Source organism: Ciona intestinalis, chromosome 9, assembly GCF_000224145.3.
Source record: "Ciona intestinalis chromosome 9, KH, whole genome shotgun sequence".
In the NCBI taxonomy this organism is placed as follows: domain Eukaryota; kingdom Metazoa; phylum Chordata; class Ascidiacea; order Phlebobranchia; family Cionidae; genus Ciona; species Ciona intestinalis.
In genome coordinates this window covers 4,252,386-4,275,842 of record NC_020174.2, presented here as the reverse complement: position 1 = coordinate 4,275,842, position 23,457 = coordinate 4,252,386, and the positions used below count along the sequence as shown (strand labels likewise).

The following is a 23,457-nucleotide window of genomic DNA, read 5'->3' as shown; positions in this document are numbered from 1 at the left end:
TAAGTTTGTTCGCGGAAAGTGCGAGTTGAAAGAGAGTGTTGTTTTTACCCGATCAGGCAGGTGCCGAGCCCCGCCTTTAATTTTCGCCCGTAATTGAACACTCCGCGGCCCACGGAATTACCCAATTCAAACTTTTTGAAAGTCAGCGGTTTGTTTTGGCTTTCTCCATTATCGTTCAAATATGGCGCGTGCAGTTGTGTGTTGGGTGACGTAGACAGCAGCCTACAATGCCTATGTATGGTGGTCGCAACTTCCATTGTAGCTTGCGGTCGTTTTTTAACAATGCTGGTCCAATTTGATTGCACTCCATAGCTTTGGTTTGAAGTTTACCGTACCAACGGCATTACACGGTCCAGCAGCGCTGATAAAATGTCAAGCTCAGTCGTCAGATGCCCCGATTAGCTTCAATTCTCTTCAACCATATAGTTATTGGCAGGTTTCCATCTCCTACCTATACGTTACAATTACCGGGAAAATTGTAGCCTCGCGCTGGTGAAAATATAAGAAAATCTTCAACGCGTAAAGCTTCGCTAAGTGCAGGGGTCAGGGAGCTTATGTTCCACGAGTGGTTGGGTAGTATAATCTTAATGATCTGTTGCTGACTGTTCGGACCTTTTTTGTTCCGAAGAATGTTAGCCGTAAGCCTAGAACGCCTTTTAAGAGGAAGGTGCTGGACCCGTGTATTTTCAAAACATTGTTTTCTATCGCGTTCCGTGAGACACGCCGCTTTAAGCCAGCATACGTCGTGTAGTTTGCTCACCTGGCGGATGAAACATTATGTTACGTCTTAAACGTAGCCTGTGTACTTAGAAAATGTATCTTGTCTTTTATCCGTCATTAGCCTGACCAATACCTTTTTTATGCGCACTTATAAACTCTCTGTTCATTTGTTAATTGAATCTGCAACTTTAACGGAACTCATTTTGACTTTGCGTGAAATTCCCCTTAACAATTCGCAGCAGTTTCATTTTAAGGAAGTATATACTGGTTCATGTCCTTCGAATACAACGGGAACTTCATTATATTGAATTTCATGGACCTCATACAAGTGTCACGCATGCTGAGTTGATAGACAGTGATATCACTTTGCTCACCACTAAGTTATTACAGGATAACACCCACTTGTATGATTTTTCGACCAAAAATATTTCTCTGTCTCAAATTGACTTAAAATAACTCGAACGTGTTGCGAGTTAGGTGAAAATGCCTCAAAGTTTCAAGAGTGTTTTAAAATCATGTTCTTCACGCACGTATGTCGAATTTATCACCTCTTTCATTTCGGAAGGAGAATCGAACACTTAGCCGACTATATCGACGAAATATTTGCTAAATTTATTACGTCACCTATATTATCGACAGTACTTGAGACGGAACCGCATTACGTAATCTTGGCCTTTGCAACGCATGTAGGCGACACTGGACAAATATAACTCAACCGTCCGTGCTCGCTGCTAGTCAGCTAAACTCAACGGCAAACAAGGATTTAGTAGGGTTTCCTGTGCCGTTCTCTCTCTATACCACACCTGTTTAACTCGCAATTTGAAGACCGCCTCAGATGTTTGTTATTGTTGCGTGACCAGCTTTCTGTTGTTAAAAACATTTCGTATTCTTAAAAGTGTTCTTTAAACTACAACAAGTTTAAGTCCTTGTATGGTAATTAAACCTAGTTGTCATGTTGATTGCGTACACTATTAAGATTTGTGTTCGCTAAACGACATTTTAGGCCCATGTAGTTAAAACATGGCCAGTAGACATCATTTGCACAGTAGCTATAGTAGCTATTCCTACTCTAAGATCGACGTGTTTCGATTTCCGCACTCCAGACTTCCGCGGAACGTGGGAAAAGCTCTCAACCCCAACACTGATCGATCACTAGGTATAAAACCAACGGAAAAGCAGCTTTCCCGTGTAACCACATCATTTCCTGTTTATACCGTCGACCATTCCAGACCAACGAATTTCACTCGATATCTAAGTACTTCAGAAACACGGTTGAATTTGCTAATGAGCTTTGGAAGCGTACGTTGGTTTTGATTTGGGTTTGTGCGCACATCGTACTCCATTAAGTCGAGGAAAGAATATTTTATTTCCCTCATACATACGAGCTGATTTACGCTCGGTTAGTGGACAATAGAAATACTTGGGCGTGAGGTTGCCACGGAGATGGGTATAAATTTAGCCAGTGCCACTGTTCAAATCTCCGGTGAAAACCGAATACCGGCGCCGACAAGTGGTTTTAGTTTGATAGGTGGTCTGCCCAGTGCAATGCGCTTTTATCGCGGCTCTTATCATTAAAACTTAGCAGCATAGGCACAGTTGTCTACGCGGACAGAAGTATTTTGGTATCTAACGCAAAACACAATGATTATCTGTCTTGAGATCAGTACTATCATTTGCATGTGAAAATGTTAATGACGTCAACGTATATTCCCCAAGCGTCAAGTCTCGTTTTAGCTTACACTCCTCTAATAAACGTGTGTAGACGTCAGCATCATAGTTAGGCTGTGGAAGAAAGAAATAGGATCAGGACATGCATTTATATTTTATCATATCCAAGCATATCATGTCATTTTATGGCCGTTGACCGCAATGACGGAGAAACTATATGATTTGTTTGGAAAGGGTTTAGTTTAGTGTCTTTGTTATTGCTCTATTCTGAAATGGTTTACGTAGCACTGAGCGTGGTATGACGTTGGTTGGGTCATAAAACCGCAACATTTGGACATAGCCAAGTGACCGTACTGCAGAAGGCATCACAGATTGAAGAGATTCTCCTATTATGGCGCTGGTACTTGTGGCAGTGATTGTTATCTGCTGCTGGGCTATCTAAACTTCAAGTGGCCAATTCAAGTCGGGGTTGTCGGCTCGACAGCATGAGAAGACAGTCGCGCCATTGCGGATTGCGTGCAGCGAAATCTCTCGAGCCCGAAAGCTAAGACGCTGCCTTTGTACGAAACTATGCTACCGTTATCGAGAACCCGTTGTCAGGTCTGGATCAGCCGCACGCAATAACCAGTTACGGGGAGATTTTAGTCCCTCAGTATTGTCGCAGGCGTCAAAAGTCTCAATTCTTATCTGAAAAGGATTCGTTGAGATGAAGAGAAACATTTTGCAGTTTCTAGGTGACAGAAAACAGACCGCTGGCCTAATGAGGCAATGTATGGATTTGTTATGTAACAGTCGCGGTTTCGTATTTGTTATTTCTGCTGGCGCTCGTGAAAACACAGTTCTACGGAAGTGGCATTTTGCCGGTGCTACTCCTCTGTTCTAGGGGATAAATTACGCCTTGTTAAATCGCTCAGCGCCGCAGGGAATTGCTGCGGTTGCTTCGGTGGTGGGAACGAAGGATGCGGCAAAATTGCCGAGGTATATTTGCAAAGTATATGCAAGTTGCACACTCAGATGACATTGTAACTGCGACTGTTAACACGCTTATAACAGATTCAGTTCGGCCGCACAGGATTTGTAGCTATGTAAACATTAGAGATAGCCAAGCACAATAAAGTAAACAGACAGTTCATATACCAGTGTTTACGAATCCGCATCGCAAACATGCGCATTGTGTTAAACGAGTACCGCGTACAAAGTTAGCCGTGGTGACCAGTATTTAAACATTAACCTGTCATCGTGTGTTTTCAGTTCATATTTTGATCTATAGTTTGAAATCAGGAAGAACATAAAGTTCGCATGTTTCCTCCTTCGAATCTCTTAGCGTTAGGTTTGAGGCGCAAACATATTTTCGCCAATTGCTTAGTGACGCTGTAGGAATGTGTTTGTGCTGATTTTGTGTTTCTCGCGAATTACGTCTGTTTGCGTCCGTTTTATTGAAGCGTTTCGAAGAATATTTTCGCCGCATAACACCGTAGTGGAAATGACACCTTCTACGCTCCGCGGCCTTCGAGTCACATTAACGGGTTATATCAACACATGCAGTAGACTAGTGTTGTTAAGAATAGCATTATATACATAGACAGGCCGATATAGCTGCTAAACTCGTAGTTGGAGAAAGGAATTAATTAAGTCGCTTTTAGGGATTACGTATTCGATAACATTTGTATTAAGGTGTGTGTACGCCTGGCGTTGGCGTATGTCAACGTGTGCGTGGTTTTAAATAGAACTCCGCAAATATCGCGTTCTTTTCACTCCTGCGTTTGGGTATATGTCTCTTTCATATGGAGAAGTCGTATTAGATGTTGCAGTAGTCAAACACCATGGGGTCGTTTAAAGTGTCGTCAACCGGAATTTTTAAATAACCAATAACCCTTAATGTTCTCTTTTACGCTCCTGGGTGACCGGATAACTAAACCACAGAGAGAGTTTCTAATGTAGCCGCACAACGCAACATCGTTCTTATAGATCGTCAACTATTCTGATTTGGTCAGAGCCCGGAATATTAGAGAAAATATTTACTTAACGCATCTTTTGAGTCTATTCATCGCGCACGAACAACGTTGTGGCTTAAATTGTTGATTTTCCCCGCACTGTCCGTGTTCGCTTGGGCTTGACAGCAAGCTAAAGGAACACCAGGAACGGGATGTGTTGATTTCCTTACCATTCCGCTTGTAAAGATTGGAATTAAACCGTACGGTTGTTTAAACACGTGCTGACGGAAGAAATCAATTCAGGATGTTATTGCTCTCTTTCAAAGTTCGCTTTGGTCTTCGATCTGTCAGCGGAAATGTACAAGTGACTTGAAAACTTCCAATTGTCTGTTCATCAGTTTCAAATGGGGTAGAACCGTCAAATTTAAACTTCTGAATTTTCCGTTTGGATCTGAACCCAAAAAACTTTTAAAGTTTGGCATTTAAAGGTTACCCTGTAGCTGTTTTTCGTTTTTCTATAACAGTGTTTTAAATCCCACTCAATTTTCTGCATTGGTGTTCGTAACTTGTTTTCGACCTTCTGCGATTCATTAATAACTTAACACTGGCAATAGGAGATAAGACGACAAATGTCCCGGACATTTCAGGTCAACTTGTTCTTTCATCTGTTAACCTGTTGTGGCCGGTTTAAACCGCCGTGTCCGGTTCCTAATTCACCATAACAATCGTGTACAGTCGGCTCGAATCGTGCTGTGCGATATTGTTTACAGTAAAACCTCTATCGTACGGCTCTTGACTGCAAAAGCCATGTAATCCCACACTTTGGACAATTTTAAAGCTGGATCAATAACTGTTGAGATAAACCTCACGAATTTGGTGGAAATCGCAATTTCGGCTTCAGGAAATGTCACCGGCTTATCGAAGATCTCTTTGATGTTACATGTAAATACCGCGTAATATCCGATCACGGGGCTGTATTAGCATTGGACATATGCGCCATGTCTAGATTCGTATATACGCGTATACCATGTGCCTCACGGTAATCTCCTGCACGTCTGACGTGGTCTCACACCAGACTCTTTCTACATATTCCCACATCGAAGTCTGCATTTCAAATAGGAACCGAATCGCATTATGTGTATTGGTTAATAACAGCGCTGATTGAACCAAACGTGCCGTAAAATTCAGCGGACTTTTGACACCCAGCAACCTTTTGATCGTCGCTAAATCCGTTTCATTTGTATGCGGCGCCTTTACGACTTAATTGCGGCCTTTAGAAACGCATGGAGTTACAGGGAATCAATTTGTTCGGCCGACGACCACCTGTGAATCGGAATACAGGGGAAATTTTAATCCGTCCACCTCAAAGCGGCATAACGGCCCAATTACGTTTGCTACTAATGTTGCCTGAATACAGCAGAGGGACAATGCGCCAATACGGAGTAGTTAGACCTAGTTATTTGAATTTACAGTACTTGTTTAATGTAAACACAATCATCAGGTTTGATGAAATGAAACTTGTGGGAATGTGTCAGGTAATGGCTCTCTATGTACGTCCGTTAAGTTTTGAAGTAAATAAGTTTAGGGAAATGCAGCTTTTTTCGTGACGTAATATTTGTAATGATTACGAACATCGAAACCCGTGTAACGCAGAACGAGAAGTGGATACGTGGGGGCTAGATACGAAGCTACCCAGCTTTTGCTTCCCGCTATCGAGTTTGCCCTGGCGTTTATTTACACTACGCTTCTTCCTGCCCGGGGCAACTCCATTGGAGATGCGAGCAGACGCGAGACACTCATCTCGCTTAGATTAGGCTGGCGACAGGCAGGCAGCTCACGGGCTCTCATGTTTACAACCGTCTTTTCCCATTTCAGGCAAGTTAGACATTGCGTAAATTATAGTTATTTGCTTCATAGCGGGTTATTTTAAACGATTACCTGGTGATCATTCCTGTTTGGATTATTGCATTGTTTGTTACGGATTCAAAGGATTTCCCCTACGAGTCTTAAAATCAAAGGAGAATTTGCAGAACGATTTAGAAATAGCCGGAATTTCCGTTTTTTACCGGTATGCGGATCACGGAGCCAGAATCTCGGGCACCGACCCTTACAGAGTCAGATTACATCATTCTTAACATTATGCCGGACGCCAAAGGTAACAGAAGATGCTTGCTTTACCTTGTAATGCTTTTGCTCACGAGGGATTACAATAACGGCCAAACCGTGCTTGTAGAATATTCATGCAGTAAATGCTGCGTTCTGAAATGGTTTATGAATATATGTAGAATACTATAATTCTTCATACGATATCTGTCTTTGCAGACTATGTGTGCGATTAAATAGAAACGCTCCCTCTTTCAGAATTGTTTAGGGGCTCGTTTGGTCCCGTTAGCAACGATAATGTGACGTAATTTACCGGAGTGTATCTGCTTTGTTCCGTTGGACCACGACTAACATTGCGTGACTAGGAGGGCAAATATTCCCGATTTGGAAATCTCGTTGTTTCTTTATATAGGGGACGTGCCCGCCTTTGAAATCGGTTGCTTCACAGGCAAGGCCGCTGACCTGTAGTAAACGGCTGGGTGTGTTATTTTAGCCGTCCTAATTATGTAACAACGTTCGCTACTCACGTTGAAAATCCTGTCCATAAGGACCAGTGGTTTAATGTGCTTGTTCGTATCGTATGTATTCAAATATTGAAATGGTGATGGCGCCTTACAAAAGCACTTAGTCGCCCTTCTAAAGGTTTACGAGAAACGAAGTTCTGCGGCAAAGCGGCTCAAGTGTCTATATCTGTATCACTCGTCCTTTGCCATATTTGCCGTTAGTTTTCCAAAGGACATAGATTTTCAAGTATAAAAACAACCCAAATGGTCGCAAATCTGCAGGGGAATTCTTTGCTCGCGGATTTAATTAACCATGTAGCTGGGTTTATCGTCTATTAAAACAGATAGTGTTAAACTTTTATGAATGGTGCAGTCCGCCGTGCTGGCGCCAGTTCTTGTGCCCGATTTTATGGCGAATTATTGGCGAGCGTATAATTGGAATACCCACGGTGCGGCGATTCCAACAGTGGAACACAAACAACCATCTGGCGACCGCGAGGACTCGTAGATGTTTTACTCTCGGCATTAAAATTGTTCCGATTATTGTGTTGACTTTCGGGAAAGTACGTCCAATTTACTTTATTAATGTCAGAAATTGCTTCTTCTTTTTTGCGGAACCAAACTGCGTAACAGCAAGCGTGACCACACGGGCGAGGTTGTTTACCTTATTTTAAATAAGCGATTCCGTGTCTAATCTCTTCACCGCATATGTAAACAGGGGTAGTAGCGTTACATTATTTTCTCTACGCTCATTTGTGTTTACATAAAAAAACGACATCATTTCTATCACGGTAGCAAAGTACGGTACGCTTATTTCATAACTAGTGTGTAATCTAAGAACCGCTTACTACCACAGTGCAACAGTACAAGTGATTGACGTATAATTTGTATTTTCAGCTGGCGTACACCTCAGCAGCGCCCCCAAGCAGCACCAAGTTACTTCTGCAAGTATCAACGGGACCACACAGGGTATCATGACGCAATCACAAGTTACGTCACCACAACAGTCGGTTCACATGAACAAAACTACAAACCGATCTGTAATTGTGGAAAACTCTAGAATTAGGTAAGTCGAATGCATACCAAATATTCTGTTGATAACTGTTATGGGGCTATGCGTATTTAACTGTTCTCTGTTTACGAAAAAAACAGTTTAGGCTTACCCAGTAAGCATTAATGTATATAAAGCACAGTATTACAAAACGCAAGTGAATGAGAAAAGGTTACTTTTGGTGTCACATATTTTTTTTGTTTTGCCGCATTTGTATTTAGATCAGGTTTCTCAGAAATCGATTATTCCATATCATTTGTCCCTGTTTACATTCGCCATTGGCCCCCGTAGTAGGAAACGCCACGTAAAGTGTTGACTCCTGTGCTTGTTTGATTACGTGCGATTGTCGCTTCAGTCCCTGGGTTCGATGGGGCGTTATCCATATGTCAAATGTGGAATGCGCACTCGCTCAATGCCGATTGGTTTGCTCTGAAAGGCGCCAAGTGCCGTTATACGATAAGCCTTTACTTCAGTCGTAAGCTGAGCAAGTACGCGTAGTTATTCAAGCTGTCAGAAACGATCATAATGTAGTATATGAATTACGAAGAAGAACCCTGTGCTCTGAAACATCGACTCGTAATTTCTAAGCAATACAACGCCGAGAAAGTTTGAATAGAAGATTGGCAGTCGTGTAGTTTTTTTTCCATATTTGGGTATATAGATATTGCTGATTGGTTTATCTGCAAAATGAACCAGTGTCTGCAAACGTAATTTTAATGACGCTAGCCGCAACGTCACAAAACGGGTCGTCGATTCGCCTTAATCGACTGACGTTGGAATAGGTGATGACGTAATCGAACAGCCGTGATTACGTGACGTCGCAGCGCAAACTGGTACGTTTTGTATCATTTAAACTTTGAAAGCAAGCCGGAGCGTTTCACTTTAGTAGTAAAACATGTATTCGTCGTTTTTTTGGTTGAGAAACTGAAAGACACAGTAACATCACGGGAGGTTTAACTATACTATGAGAGATTTATCAGCCTGTACGCGTAGTGTTATGTCTTGCATTAACCCGCTGGGATTCAGAGGTTAGACGTTGAAGTAAATTAACTTCGTATCTTGTTAAGCACGATGCTGTTTGGAGTAGGACTGTTGTTAATTTAGTCGTTTTGAATGAGTTAGCAAGATGAAACGAGCCTTAGTACGAATGTAAGTGTAGTTTTCATTATAGCTTTATGCAAGTACCTAATACATACATAAATAAAAAGCTTGGACCGCCATAGAAAAAATATTGTGTTAACACAGAACTTACCTTGAAAAAAACATTTTTTAATCCCTAAAAGAGTTCAAATAAATGCTAAGTTGTAGATTTTCAGTTTTCAATGTAATATGTCAATTATAGTAGCTTCGTAGTATTTTCTCTAAACGGGGAATTTACTCTTAGGTTAGACGAGCAAACCAGGCCGACCAATCACCAGCCGACGTTAGAATCACGTGACCCGTCCACGCAGGTAAGTCTTTGTGAAACGTCATAATAATCTGAATTTTTCTTATTATACCTCTGGTCAGTTCCAGATATTTGAATAACAGTTGTAACGCGTTTGATACAGCACGTTGTAATTTCTTTGGCAATGTTGTGATAAAAATCACATCGTTTTGTTTTTTAAATAGACTTTATACAATATTATTTACTTTTGCAGCAATACATTCATGGCAGTTTTACGCCACCACTTTCACAAACAACAAGCTATACCGCGACTGACCGACGTCCTAATGGTTGGCAACAGAACCACAGTCCACATGCCAACTCTGCTAGTCCCGTGGCAACAAAGGACATGAGATCACCATGGGTTTTCAATGGAGATACAAGCCCTATTGCGTCCAGTCCAGCAGGGAAGAGCCCTGTCATTTCGTCCATCGCTTCATCTGCAACGCCACCGCACGGAAACGGGTCAGGAGAAGTTTCTCCGGCAGGTAAGACACATAGCTTCGTTGAATGCTGTGCTCTAAAGTATAGTTTTTAAGAGCAAGTCCGGTGCCGGATTCAAGAATTCTTGCCTATGCCAAAGTAGGCGTATGTGTCTTCCAACAAGATACTTTACAAACCATTGTTCTCTAATAGGTTGTCTAAATACTCAGCCATATATTAAACAAAATAATAGTCTAATATCATTATTCTCTTTATATAGGAACTCGCAGCTTGAACGGGAGCAACGACTCTCTGCTGTCTGGAGGAAGCGCTTCCGGCCACCATCCACATCTCGCTTATCAGAAGGATCGGTATTCTCACAACATTCCCAAAGATTCAAGTCGTCACTCCGCTAGCAGCATCCGCAGCACTTCCACCGGCGGTAGTGGATACCTTGGCGGAGCATCCCAAACTTCTCCTCACTCTGCGGGGTCACCAGTGTCGGGTTCCGGACAATACCCCTTCACCCACATAAACAAAAGAGAAAGCCAGCTTTCAGCGTACGACCGACATGGTGCGTGTATTATATAAGTTTAACAGGAAAAGATAAATTTACTTTTTGTTGAAGTCGAAAATACAATTAATATCACTAAACATGAACCTGTTAACGCTAATCAACTTTTTCGGAAGTAATCAAATCTTACAGTTCTGTTGTTAAGTAAAGCCTTTTTTAACATTAATTTTAAATTAGCTATTCATAAATTCGTCTTCTTCTGCAGGCGGTCATCATCTTATATCCTCCGATGAGGGTGGTTTAAGCTCTCCTGCCTCTGGCAGAACTAGCGCTTCATCCGTATCAGGTAAGCAAGCTATAAGTCTACAAAAAAACATAGTAAACAACATTTACGATTTAAGTCAATATAAAGTTGACTATTGTCCAATTACCCGTAGTTTCTGCATGTACAAAAGTAGGGCTTAACTTTCTCTGAATTCTTTTAAGCCGTTTACTTTTCCTAGACATTGAGAAGCTCGCCCACGAAGTCTCACAAGCAAACATTGCCGGTACCCCTCCGAAGTTTATTAAAGACACTACTGCCTACTGGTACAAGCCTGAAATTAACCGTGACCAGGTATGTAACTTTGTAACCGTCGATATACTCGCTCATATACACCAGCATAACCGTAACACACTTTCAGGCGCACGCGATGCTGCGAACGAGACCGCCAGGCAGCTTCGTGGTTCGAGCAAGCAGATGCTACCCTGGGGCATTCGGTCTTGCTTTGAAAGTTCACCAAGTGCCTGCCGCTGTTCTTGCGACAGCCAAACCTGGAAGTAAGTTTTCTAACACTGTAATTCTGTTTTTGGCAATATTACATGTATGGCTCGGATGCTTTTGTTTTAAATATACTTACACTCAACCTCACAAACTGATGACGTAAACGCACCTGACTAAGCAGTGGTAGTCATGTAAGCGCTGACATTGGTATGGTTCAGTTGACAAACCTAATTCCACGAAAGGTATCTAGCAACACTGGCAGTAACAGCTATAATGGTCTTAAATTTCTGAAAAACGGCATGTTCCGTTGTAACTTCCGCGAATCTAACTTGTCCTCCTTGCACCTTTCTTTAACAAAATCCCTTCCTTAGCTGACATGAACAACGAGCTCGTACGTCATTTCCTAATCGAGCCCAGCACACGTGGAGTAAAACTGAAGGGTTGTCCGAACGAACCAGTCTTCGGAAGCCTCTCTGCTCTAATCTACCAACATTCAATAACTCCCCTTGCCCTGCCCTGCAAACTTGTCATTCCAACTTCGAGTAAGTATCCAGAACGAAAAAATAATTTTAATTTAAATGTTTTTTTAGATTCTTGTTACCGTGACAGAGAAGAGTGGTCATTTATTCAGTTAATCCAAATGTTATGTTTTAAAACAATATAACCATATTAAATGAATGAATGTAATTTATTTTCCTCGTATGGCGGGGATTGGCGGTTGTTATAATACGGGTAATCTGATTTTTAAATATGTTTATTATTTAGACCAAGACGTCCCACCAGCCGGTTCATCTCGAGATAGCACTGAGATACAAAACTCAGCTGTGGAGCTGCTGAAACAAGGAGCTGCCTGTAACGTTCTATACCTTGGTAGTGAAGACACAGAATCGCTGACTGGCCCTGAGGTACTTTTAGCACACAGTTTTACTGTTTGCATCGTGTTTTTTTACATTCATTGTGCAAAAAATTTTGCTGACATTTATTCTTTAACATTTTTTATAAAGGCAATTGAACGAGCGATGCGTGAATGTATGCAGAACGTTGGGCAAGCTATCAAAACCTCCGTCGTTCACTTCAAAGTCTCCCCTCAAGGGATTACCCTGACTGACAATGCTAGAAAGTAAGTGACTATGTTTACATAAACAATATTTAAAAATAACTTAAAATAAATTCTTGGTGAAAATTTATATTTTTTTGCGTAAGACGGTTCATGTTTTTCTTTGTAATCATCCCATTTGGTAGCAAGCAAACAATATACTTATAGTATCCAACGATATAGTATACAACTGTATCCAACGTTTTTAAAATAGCGTTGTTATTTGTAAATAACACGAGTAGAAAATATGTGATATTATGCTCCGCTAATGGTATCCCACTCCACCCTACTATATAACTATGATCTCTAATGTTACCATATTGTTTTATCAGAATCTTCTTCCGTCGTCATTACCCTACCGCCACAGTTACCTACTGTGGTCTTGACCCAAGCGCCAGGGAGCCACATAATCGTCGCTGGGATGCCTCTAAGGACCGTGGTCCTCCAAACGCAAGGTGAGCATCTATTGAGAATGGTTTCACATAAATGTTGTGTAATTTCCCTGCATTGCAAATCGCAAGCTAAGTAACCATGCAAAAACATTGCTCAATCTAAACCCACTTATCGTTCATACTTTAAACAAGTTTTTTTGTTCTTACTTTGAACCTTTTTTGTTCGGCAGAGTTTTTGGCTTTGTTGCAAAGAAACCAGGCAGCTCAGTTGAGAACGTTTGTCATCTTTTCGCCGAGCTTGACCTGGATCAACCAGCGCCCGCAATTGTCAACTTCGTTTCCAAAGTGCTGATCGGTGCGGCCGGTAGCAATTAAGTCCATTTTCTTGGTTTTTCATCCGACCAGGTTCGGTTTACAGTCGATGGTATAAGGTTCCAGGGCCCGAGCGACCACAATTCCGACTTCCCGGTCCGAGTGCTGGTTCACCGGTACGGGGGAGCGGAAACATTACCGAATGTTCGAGAACTCTTAACGTGCTGATTGACTTTAAATCGGCATGTCGAGCGTATAGCTGTTGTTTACCGCTTTGAACTACCACACCCCACTTACGTTTATACCCCACTTACGAGTCCCTACCCTATACCGGAGTGTCCTCGTTACGTCATCACTGCCACGTCATCCCCAGGTAGACTTGACGATCGAGTGACGTCATCACTTGTAATTTTCAGTATTATATAGCATTGTAATATTGTGAGCTTTCTAACCGTTGCATTATTTCCTTTACCATTGAATCAGGTTCATTTTAGACGCGCAAACTTTTGTCAGCAATTTTTAACTTTGTCCTGTCCGAGCACACGGTCCGTAGAATTGAACTCTAGCGCAGAATCATTCTTATTTACGCCTTACATATTTTTGCTTATTTATTATTACACCATACAACGAGGCAGCGGCGGCCGTTTTGGTACACCCCACTTGTACAGATCTTACTTGCCCTTGTATATTTCGCGTTTACTCATTTTAACAAGGTTCTATCTATGATCGGTGAGCGGGTAGCAAAGCGTTTTATTTTATTTTGGTGTTTTGTGTCCGCTTTTTGCGCTTATCGAGCGGTACAATGTTTTAAGTTAACACAAAAATCAGCTTGAACATTTTAAAAAGAAAGAATCGTCTAAATAACAAATAGGAATATGTGGTACACCAAAATATTACAGAACTACCGAAATTACATAATCGCATTTAGCGCACATAGTTGGTAACTATTATCGTTACTCTACATTTTATCGCATTTCTTTATTATTGTCTCATTTTCTTCTTTCACCCAGTTCCTCTTTACAGAATTGTGTTATACGCCAATGTGACGTGCATGTGCGTGCGCAACAGTGTACGTGACCTGTGTGTGCGTGTACATGTGCTGAGTGTAATAAATATCGTAAATCATCTGTGTAGTTGTTAAATTTTCAGAGGAAATGTTTTCAGGCGTTCCATTTACCGCCGACAATCGTTCAAGCAGTAAATATAACACCCGCGCGATGGCGCTCAAGCGGAGTTAAAGAATTTTCGAAAATCGCAGCTCTATTTAAGAGGTTTTTAGTGTTTTCGAACTATGTCTTGCCGCGGTACCTTTATACTGTTTAATGTAAGTATATGTATGCCAGTGAACATAGACTACATTTTCCTATTAGTCTATTTTTTTTCACTCGCACGTTTTTGTATATAATTTGGAAACACTGCTCGTCTCCAATCACAGACACGTTTGTGTAATAATTAGAATGGAAAAGGCGCAGTTTGTTCGTCTGTATAGAATGCGACACCAAAACGGATGAAGTTTTATGCTATTTAGCTTAAGAATAAAGAGTTTATGGTACTGGCATGAAAAATTAATAGAATTGTATTTCGATGGCAGCTGGTAGGCCATACAGCAATACGTGACTCATGCAGAAGTTGTTTTTACCAAATGCACTCAGGAATTTATTTTGTCAGGATTTATTGGCTAATCCGTCCCAAGCGGTAAGTTAAATTTGACAATTTTATTTGCTTTCTATTTCGCAAATTAAATTACGAAGGTATATCTGCTCCCTATATCGCATTTTCTTTGCAACAGACGAAACAGATACCGAAGCTTCTGATATAATTAGTTTACGTATTTGCGAAGCAGTTCACTTATAAAGTTTATGCGCTTTTACGTTAACGATCAATGCGACAGCTGGGCTACAGTTTCTTTAGAAAGAAGGTATATAGCATTGGCCTCGTTTATTATTAGTATATGAACAAGAAAATGTGTAATAATCGTACAGCAGTGTACCATAATCCCCCGATGTTATCGATTGAAGATAGAGGTTGGTCTGGGGAAACACGTTTTACGAAAACTTCGTATTACAATCTGTATATATGAAACTGTACGTGTTTTATTAAACAACGCATTTCATTCATGGGTGTATAGCCATCAATGAGTTAAAATTCTTTATAACAAAGAACACGTCTCTTTGCTAAAGCACTCTTAACAACCATTGTTTACTATAGGCTGGGCACTTCATTCGCCGTGTAATCATTAACCAGAGTTTGGACAGCAGTTTCTTTACGAATCTAGTTCTATTATTTCTCGGAACCTATTCAGTTAACAGCGTTTACTCTTACAAAACTTAAGTGATAGGGGTAGCTTGAGAAAATGATGTTGATAGAGTTTGATATCGAAAGTTATTTTTCCCGTTACATTCGAAAAATATCTGTATTTGTGGTTATATTATCATTGTCGCGCTTTCTGTACGCCCAGTAAGGAATGCCACGTTATCAGTTCTTGATCCACTCCATAGCATATACTTTATAGTGCTTCAGATGTTCTCAATTGAGGCCGCTAGTCTAAATATTTATGTTAGTATTGGTAGATGGTATGAAGCGAAACTTAAAAATGTTTTTAATTAATTGTTAATAGTTTTGATATATTGCAGAGTGGGGTATAAGATGGAAGATGTTTTTATTTTTTTCTAGTCCCGTTTTGTAGTAAATAAAGAATATTTACAAAATTATACAACCGTTATAGCCAGAGCGTTGTTAATTGTTCAAAATACGTTAAGAAATCTGGATTTTAGGTTCTAACGGTATATCCAGTCTTACCCCCATCAGTAATATGTTAAGTGTAATGAAGCAGGGTGAATAGAAATTATTAGCACACTTCATGTATAAAATATAAGCGACAATCAAATCGTCACAGTTTATTGGCGTACTAAAAGCTAAAATCACCGTGCTGTTAATTACCGCTGCTATGACATACTAAAAGCAATTGCCTGCTAGCTGGAGGGGGTCCTAAAATTAATTATGTTACAATGCAATTCAGGTGATACTTTCTTCCTGGTGTATTTTAAAGTGTTTGATATTTCAGTTATAGTCCTATAGTATTTCGCGTTGAAGAGAGGACGAATGGTTAATTGCGCTTCCCAGACAGATCAATCAAATGAATATTTAAAGGGGTTTAATATAATTTGGGAATCTCCGGTTACTCACACACGCAATCCCTGTCTAGATGATGTCATTGGTTCAAGGCAGTTTTTACCGGCAGATGCATGTTTGTATATTGGATATATAGTCAGTATAGATACAGCAGCATATAGTGTCAAGTGTTAGTATGGTTTTGTGAGTTACCGAGAAATAGTTCAATGTTTGGTCCCTGTAAAATGATATTATAACTGTGGGGTAAAGTGGGAAACTGTTAGCATCTATATCCCATATTTTCTATCGAGTTTTGAACAATTAACAACACTGCTTTATTGTCGCGAAACTACGGTTATATAATTTTGTGAACCTTTTCTGTTTACTGCTAAATAGGACGAGCAGAGAGATAAAAAAAAACCTGAATAACCCATCCATCGTTTACCCAAACGCCTTTTAAATAGGTGTTGTATTCGTCACGTCTCCTATAGTCTTATAGGACAATGCGAAAGCTATATAGTGAATACACGGAAGTTGTTATCAACATACGGTTTGTGGAAAGTATTTCTCAACAGGCCTCTCCACAGTTTGAACAGCAGTGCGGAAATTCTAAAGAGTTAACGATTAATTAAGCTTAGTAGTGTTATTTTCCGTATGGTCAGTTAGTTAGAGTATATAGGCAGGTAGAAAACAGACATGTATTAATGAAGTGTATGTTTAACAATATTACATTTTACTGTTAGTTGAAATCAGCAGAACTGTCAGACGCAATCCATAACAAACAGTTTCATTTGATCGATTGTTTGTCTATATAGTTTTAAAGAAAAAGTGAGGTATCGTTCTTTCATAGAATTATGTACTGAATGTGTAAAGACAAAATGCTTATGGACCGTACAGTATATGGTTGCTTGGAGGTTCGCATGATGTAATACATACTAGTAGACTCATTTATGAAACTTTATATTTTCTGTTTACAATTGACATAATGTTTGATGACCCAAGTGTATGTCATATTAAACAATTTCAAGTGAGGTGAGGTAAAATAGAACATTTCATTCTCTTTCTCACACAATTTCGTGGTACATACAAATAATATTTACAAAGTTTTATAACCGTATAGCACTGTGACTCTAAAAGATCGATGCTAATGGTTCAAAACACGATGATGAAAACTGTAGGATTTCGGTGCCATGTACGGTGTTCGATCTTTTCCCACAGTACTGTATATGCTCTTTTAACGATGCACCTTGTCCATGAATGCGATGTTTAGAATATTTAAGAATATGCATTAAATGTTATAACAAATACCCGTATTGTTTAGAGTGGAATAAAATGACCAACTCACAGGTGTTGGAATTATAAGTACTTGCATTGAAATTGTCGGTGGTTCAATTATGTTGTGTCGGTACCGTTTCAATAACAAGTACATGCTGCTATCACTTCTGGTTATAAATGTCGTGTACATAAACTACCACGTGTTTGTAGCTCAGAAGGTAAGACCACTTTGCAATTTATATCCTTCATAAAGGAAATCCGGGTATTTCGTAAAGTCACTTGAAAATCGTTCCATTCGCAGACGAAAGGCCCTACGTTGGAGACAATAAAAGCAAACGTTGAAAGTATTAAAATCGAAAATACGAAATGGTTGCCTGAAGCGCCTCTTAGTCGCTACCCTGGACACGGAGCTAACAAAAGCCAAACTCTGAAAGAGCGATTAGAGAAAAGAATTCGACATTTGCGCGACGAATGTAAAATCGTTAGAAACAACAAACCGTTAAACTTCGACAAGCTGGGGTAAGCTTTATCCGTTTATGCTGCTTGGATGTAGGTTTGTAATCTTATCTCGATTTCAGAGCGTTCCAGTACCCATGGATGTACGTAAACCACGAACACAAGGTGGTTTACTGTCAGATTCCGAAAGTAGGAACGAGTAACTGGCTGAAAATATTCGCGGTGCTTGAAAGCAAGATGAACAAAACGTCTGATTTGGGTTCGAATAAAATTCACGACGTTGCATTACCCATGGTATCTTACCTAAACAGGACTGCTCGCGATTACGCTATGAAGCATTATACCAAATTCCTCGTTGCGAGAGAGCCATTCGATCGCGCTCTTTCCGCCTACAGGGATAAATTCATTCCAAAAGAAGGCTACGGTCGTCCTATGTTTGCCAAACTTGGCAAAGCCTTAATCGACCGCTACCGAAACGACTCAAAAAATCCGACAAGATCTGAACCTTTCCCAAGCTTCCCTGAGTATGTTAAATACCTCACTGATCCAAAGAACTCCGAAGTACCGACGCATTATTCCGAACCACGTCACTGGCAACCACAGACTGATCTCTGTTACCCTTGCAACATCAATTACGATTATATCCTCCGGATTGAAAACATCGAGGAGGAGTCGGACTTCATCCTCAGAAAAGTCGGCGCTCCTTCCGGAGTTCGTTATCCCGACCAGAAGACTAAAACTTCAGAGGAAATAAAAAAAGACATGATGCGAGTCCACTACTCGCAAGTTCCCCCAGCGGACGTAAACGCGCTTTTCCATTATTACGGTCTTGATTACCAATTGTTTGGTTACGACCCGCCACCTCAATTTTAGTTCATTGCTCGCCGAGATCTTTTGGTGCATTAAGTGCAATAGGCGCTGAGTTGCTTTTAGGTATTTGTGTATAAGGTAGCTAGCTTTAAGGTTCGTGCAATCACTGTATTTTTGTAATTCCCACTTAACCATTCGAGTTTGCTTTTTTATCATTTCGCTATTGGCAGTTTAATTTATGTATAGTCACAAATTAAAGTCTATTCGCGATTGTGTAATTGAAGATGAATGTAATATCTGGTCGCGTTATAACTTCGGGGTAAGTGTTCATATCTATACGACGTAATTGATAACCGCGATGATAGGTACCGAATTTCTCTATTATTGCCTTATGATACATATAGTTTGCACAATGTTTTCTTTTACTTCTGTTCCATATGTGTGTTAGTTAATTTGTAACTAATGAACAAACTTTGCTTATTCGCAATACAATGTAATTATACATTTCTAAATACACGCACATAATTCTCAATGTTTTATTGCAATAATCACTCACAGTGGTGCCAATCGTATAACCGGGTACTTGTTAATTGGTCCGCTTTACCGTTCTAATTACTCGCCGCTGATTGACTGGTGGTTAAACCCTGATTGCGAAAGTTTCTATCCAATTGGTTTAAAGTATGGAACTCCTGTTCACACAATGGAACAGTGGTAATACGGAAATTGGCTTTCCACCGGCTTTCTTGGAATGTTCGTTTGTTGGCGCCTCATGTCAAAATTGAATTGCCAGAGCTTTTGTTTTTGTTGAAATCAGTTTGAGACATACACCCGGCACAGGAAATTGGACGCTAATTATGGACAGCGTTAAGCCGAGAGTTTCGCGCCCTTTCCAGTCGGAAATGTATCAGTTTACCGAACGTGTGGTCGCATATATAGGACTTATCGCATAAAACTTATAAGCAATGCACGGTATAGAATGAAAAAAACGAAACCGAATATTGTAGGGTTTTAGACTTCTTATTGAACTTTACAAACATTCATGATGAATTTTACATAAAGCAATCGATATGCGAACGCATATACTCTCGAGAACGAAATTAATACTCAGTGTCTGTTGATTCTGACTGAGTTCGTCGACGGCTCGGTCTCGTATTTCTTCTTTTGCTGGAAGGCTGGAATCCACCAGACCGCCGACGCCGTTTTCGGCGAACCAAGTGATCCGAAATCTTCCGAGCCGAATACGAAATATCCCGAAGTGATTCGAGCAAACCCTTCTGCAACGCCAGCTTCTCTCGTTCTATCTTCAATCGTTCGTTTCGGTAATATCGCAATTCACCTTCTGGGCTACTAATTAATGGATCCGCAGATGCAAACGCATAATTTTCAGGGTATCTTCCCGTTTCCGAACATGTCGGTGTAGAAATCAAGATTTTCTCATGGCAAGAAGTATTTGGAGTAGAAGCGAAGTTTTGTGACGAGCGATAAGGTGCAGCTTGAACATTTTCTGCTCTAGTTCTTCCGTGTATTTCTTTATTTGCTTGATTCCCACTTTGCTGAGTAGTAATTACAGTTCCGCTAGAGATATCTGTACATTTTTCATTAAAAATCTCGTCTGTGCAATCCGAAATAATATGGTAGTTTTCTGGCTCCGACTTAATGCTGATGTCAGACAGAGTTGATTGAGATGATGACGTTACATTTGATGACGTTGTAATCTCGTCTGGTTCCAGCGCTGGGGCTTCTAAATTACGCTGTGACCCATTTTCATTACCACTATTTGTCGCTTCAGAATCGAGCGGTTCTCCTACCTCTTCGTTTGTGTTGCCTACATTTATAATCGATTATCAATCGCACAAAAATAATTTTCAACACAGAAATGAAAAAATTCAGAACCGACCTAACGGTTAACAATATTTTAGAAGTTTTACCATATTTGTTTTTAACTTACTTTTTCTTTGGCAATTTTTCGCGTAATAGGAGAGGTCTTTCCATTTCTTTCTAACTTGAATCCAATCCCGATTGCGTCCGGAGCTTGCATTGATGGATGAAGCAGCTTTCTCCCACATTTTCTTTTTATTGGCGTTGACACCTTTCGTCTTTTTCGTGGAACCAAACAGCTGGGTCTTATTTTCTTTTACGAACTCACACAATATGCGAATCTCTGGAAAAAGTTTAAATTTAATAACCCTCATTTTAAAATCACATTAAAATTGGTAGTAACCAATATTAGCTTACCGAATGGGCTCCAGTTAGGACTTCGTTTCAAATCTTTCTGCAAGGATTGTATCCTACACCCAGCACTTCCGTTCATTGTTTCTATGTTGGCCAACTTATTCTATTCTTTACTTTCTAATCTACAAAAGATATATTAAACTGCTCGTTTTCTAGATTAAGTCGACCAGTTTGCAATTAACCACTCGGCGCTTGCTTTTACTTGTAGCTGTAACTGGATCACTTTACGTATAATTACATTGCTCTGGGCTATTTAAACTAACACGAGCCGTTGAGAAAAAGGCGAAACTTAAGCAGAATTCCTTGCACACGCCTGAGCGAGGTCGTTCGCAGCTCCGTGTCGCGAGCTTGGCCAGATTTATTGGAGATTTTGGAGCTTCTCGCACGGAGTAATCTGTTTTGTTTATCGTAGTGATTACTTCGAGTTTGCGAATCGCATTACCTCCATTCTTTGTTTGCATTGACCTTGAGCAAATGTTTACAAATCTTGACTCGACACCATCGGCAGCCGTCCCTTAAAAAAGAAGATGGTCACTGGCGTGTTATTAGTTTGGATTTAAGATTATCTGTTGTAGCACTGACATATAACACCAGATTCATTCTTGTTTGGTATTTATTAATTTGAAACTGTTACGAGAAGATGTAGACTACTTAGTGTCTGGTACTTTAGCACAAAAATCCCAGCAATAAAAACACAAAAATAACACATCAGCAATAAAAAACAAATTGATTATACACCCGTCAATTAAAAACAAGGAAATAATACCGCCACCGTAATGCGAGTCCCAATCGTCCACTTAATGGAAATTCAAGTTGTTTTTTTTCTATATGGTTGGTAGGTAGGCAGACAGTGTCTTTACTGAGCTGAATATGCGTATTCAATTTTTTCGTTTTAAATCATTTTGTATTTGAGTTCTTGTCATTACTCTTTCATTCGTGACGTCACTGGGTTTTCTCGCGTAATGCTCGGTTGTTTTCCTGGTTTGATATTTGCACAACGGGCGAAGACTTGTTTATGAAATTTGGTTTGCACATGCGGTGTAGTGACAAATGACTTTATAACGTAGGGAGAGAGAAGATAGGACACTTTAGCTATATAGCACATAGTATCCAAACATCCTTATCGTGTTTTAAACAAATAACAGCGGTCGTCGTGAGGATATGGTTTTGCAATTTTTTGAATGTTCTTTGTTTACCACCAAATGGGATGAGAAAAAATGAAAAGGTCTCATCTCCCCACCCTACAATAACATATCAACTACAGTCAAGCAATAACTAGGAGAAATATTTGCCACAAAATTTCGAAAACTCAGAGTACTTACTTTTCATGTGTGCCTACAATATTTAATAACTTCTATAGTAAGGTGGGGTAAAATGGGACACGGAGACATGTACGGCTTTTTTAAACTTCTGTTTACGGGCTCCTATTTGATGATACAACAAATAAAATCCTGCAAACTATTTTTACGACTGTCATTTGTTTTATTTTTGTCTTGTTTGTTTTTGAATCACAAATTATAGTCGTGTATTCTTTTAGTTTACACTGCCTGTTATTTGCTCCCCATACTGCAGAAAGTGTGCCACCGCGTGGATTAAGGTTACATCGCGTAATGGTGGCGCAAGAACGCATGTATAAAGAAATGAAAGAACGGGAAGATGTGTTTACTGATTTAGTTCCGCAATAAGTAACATTTTCTTATTTGTTAATCATAACCCCGCGTATTCATAGTGTTCCAAGTATTTAAATCTCCAAACTTTTCGTAGATTCGTGCTGTAAGAGATAGTTAAAGTAAAACAGTAATTTTTGTTTAAAACCACGAAATTTAGCTTAAATTTTGCCACATTCCCCATAAAACTCCCGCATGAGTAACGAAAACGTTCTTAACTTGGCAACATATGGTAAGTCATCTAAATACTATAACTATATATACTTTAATATATATTTTTGAAATGATAATTTTAATTTGATGAGTAAGTTAACAAAACTTGCTAGATAACACAATATTACACTTGTCTTTATTTAATACATGGGACTATACAAAGAAGACGGAAAATTTTTTCCGCTAGAGGCGGTAATTATTTAAATTAAAAAATACGGAAAAACGAACAAAACAGCACTACAAAGTGTTAATAAGTGTAAAACAAATTAATTAAATAATAAAAATACCTTTCTAAATACATAAAACACTAGTAAGAACATATTTCCCACATTAGGTCGGTTATATACGCTCTTTCGTAGTGGTTACTGTCGTCGAATCTGTGGTGTAGCGGTTTGCGTGCGGTCGTATACTCTCTTTGTTTCATTTTTACCGGGTTCGAGTCCCGCACAGTGGAATACTTTTTTTATGTTTTTTTTTTCAAGTTTTTTTTGTTTGACGAGTTTGGGGTTAGGAGTTGGGGGTTAGGGGTTAGTGTTAGGGGTTAGTGTTAGGGGTTAGTGTTAGGGGTTTGTGTTAGGGGTTAGTGTTAGGGGTTTATATCTTATGTGTATAAACGCGTGAAACTAACTGCTCCCCATAAAATAGAGAAACGAATTTGTCATCGCCTCCTAGCGGAAAAATTTTTCCGTCTTCTCTGTATAGCTCCATGTTTATTTAATGCCTGTTACTGTACATTTAAGGTAATAAACTGTCATGAAACCATTCTGTACATTATATGTAAAGTGAAT

The 23,457-nt window shown here is 39.8% G+C and overlaps 4 protein-coding genes across 9 annotated transcripts in view; 3 read left to right on the top strand and 1 right to left on the bottom strand.

Annotated features, from left to right (window-relative positions):
• tensin (tensin homologue) overlaps positions 1 to 14,032 on the top strand; it is a 47,605-nt gene extending 33,573 nt beyond the window's left edge. For 5 of the 6 annotated variants that reach the window (XM_018813131.2, XM_026835746.1, XM_018813129.2 and 2 more), the window contains exons 17-28: positions 7,826 to 7,994; positions 9,364 to 9,430; positions 9,620 to 9,893; positions 10,109 to 10,402; positions 10,608 to 10,688; positions 10,846 to 10,958; positions 11,026 to 11,161; positions 11,477 to 11,647; positions 11,871 to 12,010; positions 12,110 to 12,225; positions 12,534 to 12,656; positions 12,824 to 14,032. In XM_018813131.2, the coding sequence (XP_018668676.2) occupies positions 7,826 to 7,994; positions 9,364 to 9,430; positions 9,620 to 9,893; positions 10,109 to 10,402; positions 10,608 to 10,688; positions 10,846 to 10,958; positions 11,026 to 11,161; positions 11,477 to 11,647; positions 11,871 to 12,010; positions 12,110 to 12,225; positions 12,534 to 12,656; positions 12,824 to 12,968 (1,829 nt within the window). In that variant the 3' untranslated portion in view covers positions 12,969 to 14,032. 6 annotated transcript variants of the gene reach the window in all.
• A 461-nt stretch (positions 14,033 to 14,493) lies between these two features.
• On the top strand, positions 14,494 to 19,089 carry LOC100186703 (carbohydrate sulfotransferase 8). The gene is made up of 4 exons (XM_002130535.4): positions 14,494 to 14,600; positions 17,338 to 17,509; positions 17,593 to 17,810; positions 17,870 to 19,089. The coding sequence occupies exons 2-4, from the start codon at positions 17,411 to 17,413 to the stop codon at positions 18,618 to 18,620; spliced, it is 1,068 nt and encodes a 355-aa protein (XP_002130571.1). The 5' UTR covers positions 14,494 to 14,600; positions 17,338 to 17,410; the 3' UTR covers positions 18,621 to 19,089.
• A 464-nt stretch (positions 19,090 to 19,553) lies between these two features.
• LOC100182713 lies at positions 19,554 to 21,003 on the bottom strand. Its single transcript, XM_002130635.4, has 3 exons — positions 20,793 to 21,003; positions 20,506 to 20,718; positions 19,554 to 20,382 (listed from the first exon to the last, which is right to left on the bottom strand). The coding sequence occupies exons 1-3, from the start codon at positions 20,866 to 20,868 to the stop codon at positions 19,655 to 19,657; spliced, it is 1,017 nt and encodes a 338-aa protein (XP_002130671.1). The 5' UTR covers positions 20,869 to 21,003; the 3' UTR covers positions 19,554 to 19,654.
• A 1,488-nt stretch (positions 21,004 to 22,491) lies between these two features.
• Positions 22,492 to 23,457, top strand: part of LOC100180369 (eukaryotic translation initiation factor 1-like) — a 3,715-nt gene continuing 2,749 nt past the window's right edge. Inside the window, exon 1 of the mRNA XM_009861422.3 lies at positions 22,492 to 22,688. Coding sequence (XP_009859724.1) covers positions 22,652 to 22,688 — 37 coding nt within the window. The 5' untranslated portion in view covers positions 22,492 to 22,651. The remainder of the gene's footprint in view (positions 22,689 to 23,457) is intronic.